Here is a 13,390-nt window from a genome sequence, read left to right as displayed (position 1 = left end):
AGATAATACTGAATTTTTAAAAACCAGTTTAAATTTATCATAAACCTTTTTTTTTTTTTTTTTGGACCATAAACACATTTCTATAGCATTGTTACTTGTTGTTTTTTGTTTTTTGTTTTTTTTTCCTACTTTGCATTAAGGCTTGCAAAATCTGTAGCATTTTTAATGTTGTATGATAGTCTATGGTGGGTATGTAATTCATTTAACCAGTTAATAGCTGTGCTATTAACATAGCATTCTGGAGATGTAAGTTGAAGCCCATGAAACTCTTTAACTTTAAATCTTACTATTATTCTAAACAATACTAATGAGAAAATACATTGTTTCTACTGTGATTGTATTTTGGTAAGCATTTCACTTATTTTATCTATTTAAAAACTGATTGATATAGTTGTCTAGTACAGTTTTCATATAATGTTTTATTTACATTTGCCAAGTAGGTGTTCATAGTGTTCTCTCCTCTAAATGGGACTTCATATCAAGGAGCTCTGTGTTGCACTGATCTTTCAAAATGTTCACAGAGCTGGAATATTTCAGAATTTTGAGACCCTTCTTTGAATGAAGGGTCCTTAGATGTAATACTTGTTGTGCTCACCGATTATTTAAGAAGTTGGATTATAGTCAAGTTTGACCGTATTGCCTTCTGTCTTTTGGGAGAGTTACCAGAATTAGAATTGAACAATACTGGAGTAGCACAGAAGGACTTCAGGGATATTATTTAACCTAACTTTTTCATTATTCAGACGGGGATTATCTAAACCTTAAGTATATTAAGTGTTTTGTTCTAGGTTACAGTGCTAAACTGGTTACTAGAGCCTGCTCTAGAATTCACAGCTCTTGCTTCTTTGTTTTTTGTGATGGTTTTATACTACACTGGATAATGGTGTCCTGTTAAAACTCATGGAATCCAAGGATTGCTCTCTTACTGGAATACCAGGATGGCCCTCTTGCTAGAATACAGTGTATTTTTTTTTTTTTGAAACGGAGTCTCACTCTGTCGCCAGACTGGAGTGCAGTGGTGCAATCACGGCTCACTGCAACCTCTGCCTCCCAGGTTCGTGATTCCTCTGCCTCAGCCTCCCCAGCAGCTGGGACTACAGGTGTGCACACCATACCCATAGTTCCTCACCTGGCTAATTTTTTGTATTTTAGTAGAGACGGGGTTTCACCATGTTTTCCAGGCTGGTCTCGATCTCCTGACCTCATGATCCACCTGCCTTGGCCTCCCAAAGTGCTGGGATTACAGATGTAAGCCACTCTGCCCAGCCCAGTGTATTTTTTAGATGGTCAGATGATCAAGTATTAAAGTCACATTAATGTGGACTTTTCAAACTCATTTGTACATGAATATACCCTTAATATGTTATGCCTCTTCTTAAGTACAGCAGTAACTCTGCTATGCACCATTACTATGGTGAAAAAGGAATTAGGCTTCTTCCATGAACATGTTAAAGTGTAGAAAACTTTAGAAGTCTAATATTACTCCTAAAGAGAAAAATCTATGGGAAAAGAAATTGTAAATTTTAGTAGAAACCAAAGAATTCATTCTAAAGTATTAAAATAAGCTAAGCCAGATGTCTTCTAAAGATAGAAATTTTTGATTATAATAATTCTTTCTAGTTGTACAAATCTTAGTAATATTTCTGTCATTTAATAGTAAGTCTTCAGTCCAGAGACCGAATAGGCACAGGAGGACAAGTTGTGGACTGCAGTCGTTTATTTGATAATGATTTACCAGACGGGTAAGCTAACATCACTGAAATCATTAGAGAAATATATAGATAATATTCTTAAAAGAATATAAATAAGTTGGTGTTTATTTGATATTAAATAGTGTTTATTGTATATTGAATGTAGATTTTCCTTGTAATGGTAAAATTAATGGAAGATCTTGTCACAACAAATTTATAAAATAAGCCACAAATTAGATGTGTTAAATTTGGTTATTGAGAGTTTTGACTAGGAGACAAATGAAATTTATTGACAAATATAAGTCTCTTGTAAATATTATCTAGTTAAAAAAAGTTACTTGATTAAATTATTCAAAACAGGCCCTGCAAGTGCTAAATTAGAAACATTGCTGTATTTAAGAGGGATGGGATGGATAATTTGTGTGATAGTAATTAAAATAACATAGTAACATTTATTTGAGCATGTATATGTCAGATACTGTTACAAGCGCTTTATGTACATATCATTTAATTCTCATAGCATCTTGGAAGGTAGTATATAGCCATGCTTCTGAAATCAGACCACCTGAATTCTAATCCTTACTCTTCTGTGTACTGGCTTTATGACCTTACTTTATTTAACTTCCATGCGCTTTGGTTTGTATTTATTTACAAAAGAGTATGAGTGATAATAGCATACTCCATAAAATGTTGAGAGGATTAAATGAAATAATTCAGGTAAAGCACTTTAGCACAGTGTCTTGCATAAAATAAGTGCTTAGTAAATAATTAGCTACTATTATTTCTATTGCTATTACTGTTGTTACCCTCAAAAACTAAGAGTTAGGTAAGTAATTTGTTTAAGGCCACATAGTAAGTGGCAGAGCCAAAACACACAAACCTGTCTTGATTCTAAAGTCATGATTTTTATCATTGGTCTCTTTAATACTAGTTCTGACTCTTTTCTGATTTTATTTTTAACATTCAAAGTATTTTTAATTAACTTCAATGAGATATAACTTACATGTAATAAATTGCATCCATTTAAGTATATAAATGGTTAAATTTTAACTCCAATTACGTTTTATACAAAATTTTATACCCAGGTTACGGTATTTGCTCATTTTTTAAACTGTTAAAAATCACTATACTTAACTGTTCATAGATCACTTTAGCTTCCAGATATGTCTGTTAGCTCTTTTGTAGATATGAGGTAGATTATGATATTTTTGAAAAGGAAATTTAGGATGAAATAACTAATCAGTATTGAGAGAGTACCAGCAGTAATAAGGCTTATTGTTCTAAAGTTGCCCTACATTAATGTACTATAATTGTAATCAGAGGGGGAAAAATACCCTAGCATCTCTTCATTTTCTGTCTTTTAGAGCCCTTCAACCTCTGCCAATATCTTTGTAGAAATATTAGAATTATCACATTTCTATAGCCATTTGGCTCTTTTTCATTAAATGAATTATGATAAAGAGTTGATAGAAAGTAGCAGTCTTGGCCGGGCATGGTGGCTACACCTATAATCCCAGCACTTCGGGAGGCTGAGGAGGGAGGATCACGAGGTGAAGAGATCGAGACCATCCTGGCCAACATGGTGAAACCCCATCTCTGCTAAAAATACAAAAAGTAGCCAGGTGTGGTGGCGTGCACCTGTAGTCCCAGCTACTCAGGAGGCTGAGGCAGGAGAATTGCTTGAACCCGGGAGGCAGAGGTTGCAGTGAGCTGAGATCACACCACTGCATTCCAGCCAGGTGAAGGAGCAACACTCCATCTCAAAAAAAAAAAAAAAGGCTGTTTTGATTTTTTTTTTTTTTTTTTTTTTTTTTTTTTGAGAAGGAGTTTCGCTTTTGTCACCCTGGCTGGAGTGAAGTGGCACCATCTTGGCTCACTGCAACCTCTGCCTCCCGGGTTCAAGCAATTCTCCTGCCTCAGCCTCCCTAGTAGCTGGGATTACAGGCGCGCGCCACCACGCCCAGCTAATTTTTGTATTTTTAATAGAGACGGGGTTTCACCATGTTGGCCAGGCTGGTTTGGAACTCCTAACCTCAGGTGATCCGCCTACCTTGGTCTCCCAAAACGCTAGCCTCCCAAAATGCTGGAATTACAGGCATGAGACACCGTGCCGGCCAACAGTCTTAGTCTCGACTATTAAAAAATTAGTTTGGGCAGGCTAAATGCTTTGAAAAGCTTTTGGCTGGGCGCTTTGACTCATGCCTGTAATCCTAGCACTTTGGGAGGCCAGGCAGGTGGATCACGAAGTCAAGAGACCTCGTGATTTTATGACTAAATATATTTTTAGTATAGCCATTTTCCATATTCTAGAGTAATTAGTATGAATTTAATTGTGCATTGTTGACATTAAAAATTCTCAGAGTTTGGCTGATGGAAAATATTTGATACACCTCAGCGTAAATACTTTAGAAGCTTCAGAATCCCATAAAATATATTATGTAGTTCTAAAATAAGTTGAAAAAATTCTGTATTCTGTGAATTGATACTTCAGGTTGGCATTCCTGATTTGTAACAGATATCTTACTGGCTTGCTTGTTGCACTGAAAACATTCTGTGTCCAAGTTTCCTGTTAATGCCTTATCACTCAATATTTTTATTTAAGCTGGGAAGAAAGGAGAACCGCCTCTGGAAGAATCCAGTATCTAAACCATATAACAAGAACTACACAATGGGAGCGCCCAACACGGTAAGTACGTACAAATATTTTCCCATAGTCTATGCTGGCCACCCTCCTGAAGTCCTTTCTATTTATCTGTCAGCTTTACTAGATTTTTTTTTGTCGGTTTATGCTGTTGTAGATCAGTACATCTTACAACAGGTGCCATTGTTATTTTTTTAAAGTGATCTTCAACAGCTTGTTTGACAGGTCATGCTGTCATTGTAGCTCCAGAGCCTGCAGTGGTACTCAATAAATATTTATTGAATGAGGCTGGGTGTGGTGGCTCAAGCCTGTAATCCCTGCACTTTGGGAGGCCGAGACGAGCAGATCACTTGAGTTCAGGAATTTGAGACCTACCTACTCAAGAGGGAGAAAAACAGGCAAAACAAAACATTGCACAAGATGGCAAATTTTGTTCTCACTTAAAAGTGTGGGTACCCCTTCAAGAGATGGAGCGTGGCCACTCAGGAAAGGAGAGGGGTCCCGGAAAGGAGGAAGCCGTACGACATCCAGGAACCTCCAAGGGGCCAGCTGCGGGAGACCGCAAGGGGGACGCTCTCTACCAAAAAAATTAGCCAGGCATGGCCGGGTGCAGTGGCTCACACCTGTGATCCCAGCAATTTGGGAGGCCAAGGTGGGCAGATCTTGAGGTCAGGAGATCGAGACCATCCTGGCCAACACGGTGAAACCCCATCTCTACTAAAAAAAAAAAATACAAAAAAGAAATTAGCCGGGTGTGGTGGTGGGCGCCTTTTGTCCCAGCTACTCGGGAGGCTGAGACAGGAGAATGGCGTGAACCCAGGAGGCAGAGCTTGCAGTGAGCTGAGCAACAGAGCGAGACTCTGGTCTCAAAAAAAAAAAAAAAATTTGCTGGGCATGTGGCATGTACTTGTGGTCCCAGCTACTTGGGATGTTGAGATGGGAGGATTTTTTGAACACAAGTAGTGGAGGTTGCAGTGAGCCAAGACTGTGCCAGTGTACTGTAGCCTGAGTGACAGAATGAGACTCCATCTCAAAAAGAAAAAAAAAAAAATTGCCTGGGCATGGTGGCTCACGCCTGTAATCCCAACACTTTGGGAGTCCAGGGTGGGCGGATCACTTGAGGTCAGGAGTTTGAGACCAGCCTGGCCAACATGGAGAAACCCTGTCTCTACTAAAAATACAAAAATTAGCTGGGCGTGTTGGTGGGCGCCTGTAATCCCAGCTACTCAGGAGGCTGAGGCAGGAGAATTGCTTGAACCCAGGAGGTGGAGGTTGCAGTGAGCCGAGATTGTACCACTGTACTCCAGCCTGGGCAATAGAGCGAGACTCAGTCTCAAAAATATAAAATAAAATAAAATTATTGAATGAATTAAATTGATAAGCAGAGGAATCTCTGAACTAAATCTTGAAGAATGTCAAGTATAGTCACTTCATGGAGCTTACTGTATAAAGACATTGGGATGCAAGATAATTTTGGAAACTGCAAAGAGATGCTTTTGAAGTAACCAAAAACAAATAGTCTACTTGGCTGAATCCCCTTCTCCCCACTCTTTTAAGTGAGAACAAAATTTGCCATCTTGTGCAATGTTTTGTTTTGCCTGTTTTTCCCCCTCTTGAGCAGGACTGGCACGAGACATAAAATACCAAATTCTTTTCATTAGCTGCACCTACTTTTATTTATACACAACTAATTGCTTAACTCATTGGATCACAAAATTTTCTCGTTAACATTATGATTCTCAGGTAAAAGCCAACTCATGTTGCCAAGCTGCATTTCTAGTATTAAACTGCCAAGGAATTTATTGAAGTACCCATTTTTATTATATGTGAGCACAAATGAGTATGTACTTGTGTCAGTGTTCAGGGTTTCACTTGAACACCCATTTCCTTCCGACTCATTTAACCAGTAAAATTAACTTTAATTTCTACGTGTATGTAAGGATGATTGTTGTTTTAAATGCTAATTTTTTTTTTTTTTTTTTTTTTTGAGACAGTCCTGCTCTGTTGCCTAGGCTGGAGTGCAGTGGTGTGATCTCAGCTTACTGCAACCTCTGTCCACTGCAACCTCTGCCTCCCAGGTTCAAGCAGTTCTCGTGCCTCAGCCTCCCAAGTAGCTGGGACTACAGGCGCCCGTCCCCACGCCTGGCTAATTTTTGTATTTTTAGCAGAGATGGGGTTTCACTATGTTGGCCAGGCTGGTCTCAAACTCCTGACCCCAAGTGATCCGCTCGCCTCGGTCTCCCAAAGTGCTGGGATTACACGTGTGAGCCACCATACCCGTTCATGTTAATTTAAGAATGAACTCTTGATTATTTTTTATTTTGGAAGATCTGCAGTAGTAGACTGGAAGCTCCTTAAAGAGACAAACTGTCTTCTTCCCTTTTGTGATGTGTTGTCAAAGGACTGGGTGACTTTTTTAGATTGGGAGGTCCGAGGGACCTCTTAGGAGGCAATAATAAACTGATTTGAATGACAAAAAAGAGCCAGGCCTGGGGAGAGTGGGAGAAAAGAATATGCCAGGTGGAAGGAAGAGCAACTGCTCTCAGGTGGAATGACCTCGGCAAGTTCAAGGAACAGAACGATATGAGTGTGGCAGAAGCAGAGTGGGAGGGAGAATGGTGGGAAGTCAGATCTGAGAGAGAGGCTGTAGCTAGATCTAGCAGTAGTTTGTAAACCAGTCTCACATCCACAGATATATGTGGATTTTATATCAAATGTCATTAAAATAAAGTCATTTAAATACATAGTTGACGTGCTTATCATTTGTGTTTCTTTGGTGCTTAGAGACTTCAGATTTGCTTTTACTCAGTTCTTGAAGTCGTTACACTTGTATTAGTCATTGTGTTTTCAGATATGATAAGTGATTGTTACTGCAGTATATATATTGTCTAGAGAACTCTACTTTCGATATCTAAATTGATAATGTCTTTTCCTTGTTAATTTTCAATAGACCGGCATCCGAATATTCTAGCCCTGGCAGACCTCTTAGCTGCTTTGTTGATGAGAACACTCCAATTAGTGGAACAAATGGTGCAACGTGTGGACAGTCTTCAGATCCCAGGCTGGCAGAGAGGAGAGTCAGGTCACAACGACATAGAAATTACATGAGCAGGACACATTTACATACTCCTCCAGACCTACCAGAAGGCTATGGTATGACAACTAGCAAAGGAAAAATAAAATGTGGTTTACTGATTTCAGCTTGCTGAGGAAGTCAGAAAATGTATTTTGAAAAAGTTATTAATCTGGGCTTAGGGATTCTGCATGAAAATAAATATAAAACCTCCCAACTTTGAAAAGTCTTTGAAGTGGTAGATGACTACCCAGCCAACAGTTTGACCTTGCACTCGTCATTCAGCCTCAGCGTTTGTGCTCTTTTATCATGAAGTGAGATGACTAGTTTATAACAAAAGTAGTGTGAGAAGCATACGAGATGAAGTGAGACTATTTTGTAAATAGGCACTGAATAGAAAGGTAAGATGGTATTGTTACTGATAACAGTAATCTGAAGTTCAACCTACGATGTAATTTTTTAGACATATATTTAGAAATAATTTCAAAGGCATATTTCTGATCATATATTTGTATTGTCTATAATTTTGGATTATCTGAGTGGATTGTTATAAATGATTGAGTCACTTCTATGTTTGTATAAAATGATTACAATCTTATATAAAATCCTAGATTATAAAATTTCATGTGGAAGATAACATGAGTCTTCTCCTAATAGAATACAGAAGTTTCTAAATTAATACCATCTTGTGAATACTTGTATATAGTCTGAACTTGACTTCCTCTCCTTGCTTGCCAAAAGCTCACCAAGGTTACTTACATCCTTGCCCTCTTAACAGACTGTAGATAAACCACTTTGGATTGATGTTGACACCTAATAACCAACATTGCGAATTGCCACACCTAAGTTTTATTTTACTCAAGGATATTTTTAAAAACTCTTCTGCAAATGCATGATTCTCATTTTAGTTTCAAATGTATTTTAGCTCTTTAATTTGAAAAAATTTGTCCATTAACTGTGCTATGACTCAGAGGTTAACTTTTAGCACAATCATTAAATTACAGGCTTGAGAGACCTAGGACCTAGGTTCATATCCTGGTGTTGCCATGTAACACTGAACACATCATTTAACCTCTTTGAGCCTCAGTTTTATCCTCTATAGGGGAAAATAATAGCATCAACCATCTAAGTTTGTTGCAAGAAATCAATGATACCTAATCTCATGTGAAACACTGGCACAGTGTTTGGCACGGTAAATTTTAACTGTAATTATCAGTGTTCAGACCTGAGAAGAAATTTTCTCCTGCCATTTCTCTTGGAGATTAGAAGGCAAGCTCTTTAGAGTGGGAGTGGTTATACTTTTACAATATTTCTGTGATTTGAATTTTAAAAATTGTACAACCACAACATAAAAATAAAATAGATACCAAGGCTGAAATTATTATGGCTGTCCTCTATAATAATATGATTTTGTTTATAATTTGTGAAAGTTTAAAGTTTATTGACTTTATATGTTTATAAACAAATTAGATTTATACTAATATTAGTAATAGTTTTATTGTTTTATGTATTGAAGTTTCTCATTAGATTTTATTTAAAGAAAAGTGGTTCTGTTGTTTTAAAAAAAAAGACAAAACAAAACCCACCATAAAGAAATGCTTTTATAGGTTGTTCTCTTCACCCTGGCCTTTCCTCTGTCTTTCCAAGGGCTTTGAGTTCATTTTGTCCTTGACTTTTTTCTCCCCAGTGTGCATGCTTGCTCTTTCTAATTTGGCTATTTTTCCATCTCTATCTGTTTATGACATAGAATGTCTTCCCAGTATCTCACTGTTTTGCTTCTCTTTGAGCTCAAATGTAATCTTGAGAATACACCTTTGTCTAGCAAAGAGAAAACGTAAGTTTTGGTATAAAATTAGGCATAGTAAGCATTATCAACCTCCAGACTCTTTGAAAATTTCCGTAAGTTCTTCCTCAGATCTTCCCAATGTTGGCCAGCCTCTTTCTCAGAGCCTTTTATACCTCATTTAAAATCTTTTAATTATTAGTATTGTGACAATCTTGATTTGTTTTCCATTGCAACATATTTAGTATTTGAGCCACGTTTTAAGTTTAGTTTGCTTTTAGATAGCTGACCCATGGCCCTTATCATTTGTAAAATTGTTTCCAAGAAACAGGACAAATGATTTGTAAAGCCCTTTTTTGATAATAAATAAAATAGATTGGTAATTTGGAGATTTTTTCCTAGTAGTGTATCATCTTAGTGTATATAACTGTCTTTGATCCGGACATTCTGAATGTTTTTGTTATTAGTGTTTATTAATTTTACAGAACAGAGGACAACGCAACAAGGTCAGGTGTATTTCTTACATACGCAGACTGGTGTGAGCACATGGCATGATCCAAGAGTGCCCAGGTAAGTACATATTTTAAGTACTCTTTAGACTATCAAAGAGCCATTTCACCTAGGATTTCTTTGATTTTTAAGAAATTTTTACCTTTTAAAAATAGTTTATGTAAAAGTTTGACTCTTCTGATAGTTATTGCAGTTTCGACATTTAGCAGAAAGTCTCGCCTACTTCTCTGCAATCCCACCTCAGTTCTCCCCTCCCTCACCAGTTCCTAGCCATCCTCCCCTGCTTCCCCTTAAAAAAAGTGGAATAGGCTAGGCGTGGTGGCTCACACCTGTAATCCCAGCACTGGGAGGCCGAGGTGGGCAAATCACGAGGTCAAGAGATCGAAACCATCCTGGCCAACATGGTGAAACCCCATCTCTACTAAAACTACAAAACTTAGGTGGGCATGGTGGCGCGTGCCTATAGTCCCAGCTACTCAGGTGGCTGAGGCAGGAGAATTGCTTGAACCCAGGGAGGTGGAGGTTGCAGCGAGCTGAGATCATGTCACAGCTCTCCAGCCTGGTCACAGAGCGAGACTCTGTCTCAAAAAAAAAAAAGAATGGAATAAAAACATGGATCTTTTAGGAGTTTGAAACTTGTCCTAGGGCACCAAGCAGAGCAGAGTGGCTCTCACCTATATTCCCAACACTTCAGGAGGCTGAGGCATAAGGATCACTTGAGCCCCAGGAGTTTGAGACCAGTCCTAGCAACATACACCCGGTCTCTACCAAAAATTAAAAATCAGCCATATGTGGTGGAGCACATCTGTGGTCCCAGTTGCTTGGGAGGCTGAGGCAAGAGGATTGCTTGAGCCGTGGATGTTGAAGTGACAGTGAGCCTTGGTCGCACTATAGTACTCCAGCCTGGGTGACAGAGCAAGACCCCATTTCAAAAAAAGAGAAAGAAAATTTGTGTAGTCCCAGCTGCTTGCGAAGCTAAGGTGGGAGGCGGAGGTTGCAGTGAGCCGAGATCACACCACTGCACTCTAGTCTGGGTGACAGAGCGAGACCTTTCTCAAAAAAACAAACAAACAAACAAACAAAACGGATAGAAAAAGAAAATTGACCTGGGGAGAAACATAGAACACATACCCTTTAAAAAAGCATAGTAGGTTGATACTCTTAATATGGTTCAGCTTAAAAAAAAAAAAAAAACCTTTAAAAAATTTAACCTCATAAATGTATTCAATGTTCCTTTATGTGTTCCTTATTAAAATTTCATTTTTAGAAAACAATTTAATTAATGTTTTTGAGACGGAGTCTCATTCTGTTGCCCAGGCTGGAGTGCAGTGGTGCAATGTTGGCTCACTGCAACCTCCGCCTCCCGGGTTCAAGTGATTCTCCTGCCTCAGCCTCCTGAGTAGCTGGGATTACAGACACCTGCCACCACACCCAGCTAATTTTTGTATTTTTAGTAGAGATGGGGTTTTGCCATGTTGTCCAGGCTTGTCATGAACACCTGACCTCAGGTGATTCTCTCGCTTTGACCTATCAAAGTGCTGGGATTATAGGCACGAGCCACTCTGCCTGGTCCTAATTTAATTTAAATATCCAGACTTTTGTATTTCAGCTGCAGATACTGCATTTACTAACCAAAATGTCAATTACTTTTAACTTCAAAAAGATGAAATGACACACAAGTAAATTTAGTGATTTACCATAATTTTTGGAACATTGTTTTCTTCCTCCCTCCCTTCTTCCCTCCCTTTTTTTGAGACAGGATCTGGCTCTGCTGTCCAGGCTGGAGAGCCGTAGTGCAGTCCTGGCTCACTGCAACCTCTGCCTCCTGGGTTCAAGCCATCCTCCCACGTCAGCCTCTTGAGTAACTGGGACTACAGGCATGTGCCACAATACCCCACTAATTTTTGTATTTTTATTAGAAATGGGGTTACGCCATGTTGCCCAGGCTAGTCTAAAACTCCTGAGCTCAAGCAATCTGCACACCTCAGCCTCCCAGAGTGCTGGGATTACAGGCATAAGCCACCATACTTGGCCCTATTTTGAGTTGTTTTTTAATGAATAGATGCAAAGTACCAAGTAGTCCAGTTGAAACTGGAAAAAAGCTTGAATTCTAAATTAAATTCGAAATCAACTCTGTATGTTGCACATACAAAGGATTTGTAGGTTGTGGGTATTTTATGTTAAGCACAGCAGCCCCCCTCCTCCAAAACAAAACAAACCTCCCAAAACAACCCACAGAGGGTTTTTTTCTGCCTAAAGCTTATACTCAGGACTCTATTGTGTATTTGAATCAAAAACAGATGTGACGGCCGGGTGCGGTGGCTCAATCCTGTAATCCCAGCACTTTGGGAGGCCGAGACGGGCGGATCACGAGGTCAGGAGATCGAGACCATCCTGGCAAACACGATGAAACCCCGTCTGTACTAAAAAAATACAAAAAAACTAGCCCGGCGAGGTGGCAGGCACCTGTAGTCCCAGCTACTCAGGAGGCTGAGGCAGGAGAATGGTGCGAACCCGGGAGGCAGAGCTTGCAGTGAGCCGAGATCACGCCACTGTATTCCAGCCTGGGCAACAGAGCGAGACTCCGTCTCAAAAGAAAAAAAAAGGAAAAAAAAAAAACAGATGTGACTAGCTTGTCTTGAGTTGCTTTGATGCTCTCTATTTATAAATAAAACTACAATTATGAAAATGTCTTACTTTGTGTTATAGAGCTCAGAATCCTTTGAGGGTGGCAACCAAGGGAATGTGCTATTACTCATTACTTTATCAAGGTTGCCATTTCCATGTCTTGACAATATAAGCTGTTAGTTTTTAAAAAGTAGTGGGGGCTGAGCACGGTGGCTCACACCTGTAATCCCAGCACTTTGGGACGCTGAGGCGGGAGGATCACTTGAGGTCAGGAGTTCAAGACCAGCCTGGCCAACATGGTGAAAACCTGTCTCTACTAAAAATACAAAATTAGACAGGCATGGTGGCATGTGCCTGTAATCCCAGCTACTCAGGAGGCTGAGACAGAAGAATTGCTTGAACCTGGGAGGTGGAGGTTGTGGTGAGCCGAGATCGCATGATGGCACTCCAGCCTGGGCAACAGAGCAAGACTCCATATCTAAATAAATAAAAAGTAGTGGGGAGGAAATTTTACTTTTTTTTTTTTTTTTTTAAGCTTACTAAAAAAAAAAATCCAAGGGCCTAACTTTTCAAAATCAGTTTTATTATATAAATTATGAAAAGCTTTTTGGATTCGGTTTATCTAGTTGAAGGTCAATAATAAGCTTTTCTTTAAAATAATTAGAAATTATTTGTAGGAAATGTATAGAATAAAAATAATCTTTTTTTTTTTTTTTTTTAATGTATTTTTAGTAGAGACGGGGTTTCACTCTGTTAGCCAGGATGGTCTCAATCTCCTGACCTCATGATCCACCTGCCTCAGCCTCCCAAAGTGCTGGGATTACAGGTGTGAGCCACCGCCCCTGGCCGATTATGTTTTTTTTTAACTAAATGATGTACAATAGTGAGAAAGTTGACCTTGAGTTATATGTTGAAAGAATAGTATGTAATCTGGCAACAGAAATTGAAATTGAGACAGATTTCAGCACTACTGTTGGTAATAGGCTCTTATTTCAGAGGAAACATGTCAGTTTTTTATTAATGAGTAAAGGATTTCAGCAAAGCTTTAAGAATATCTCATGTTC

General features: G+C 38.9%; 1 protein-coding gene across 5 annotated transcripts in view; it reads left to right on the top strand.

Annotated features, from left to right (window-relative positions):
• SMURF2 (SMAD specific E3 ubiquitin protein ligase 2) overlaps nucleotides 1–13,390 on the top strand; it is a 117,765-nt gene that overhangs the window by 72,453 nt on the left and 31,922 nt on the right. For all 5 annotated transcript variants that reach the window (XM_031657695.1, XM_031657696.1, XM_031657697.1 and 2 more), the window contains 4 exons: nucleotides 1,658–1,742; nucleotides 4,294–4,377; nucleotides 7,283–7,485; nucleotides 9,674–9,758. In XM_031657695.1, coding sequence (XP_031513555.1) covers nucleotides 1,658–1,742; nucleotides 4,294–4,377; nucleotides 7,283–7,485; nucleotides 9,674–9,758 — 457 coding nt within the window. The remainder of the gene's footprint in view (nucleotides 1–1,657; nucleotides 1,743–4,293; nucleotides 4,378–7,282; nucleotides 7,486–9,673; nucleotides 9,759–13,390) is intronic.

This window comes from Papio anubis, chromosome 17 (assembly GCF_008728515.1).
Source record: "Papio anubis isolate 15944 chromosome 17, Panubis1.0, whole genome shotgun sequence".
Classification (NCBI taxonomy): Eukaryota; Metazoa; Chordata; class Mammalia; order Primates; family Cercopithecidae; genus Papio; species Papio anubis.
This window is presented reverse-complemented; position numbering and strand designations above follow the sequence as displayed.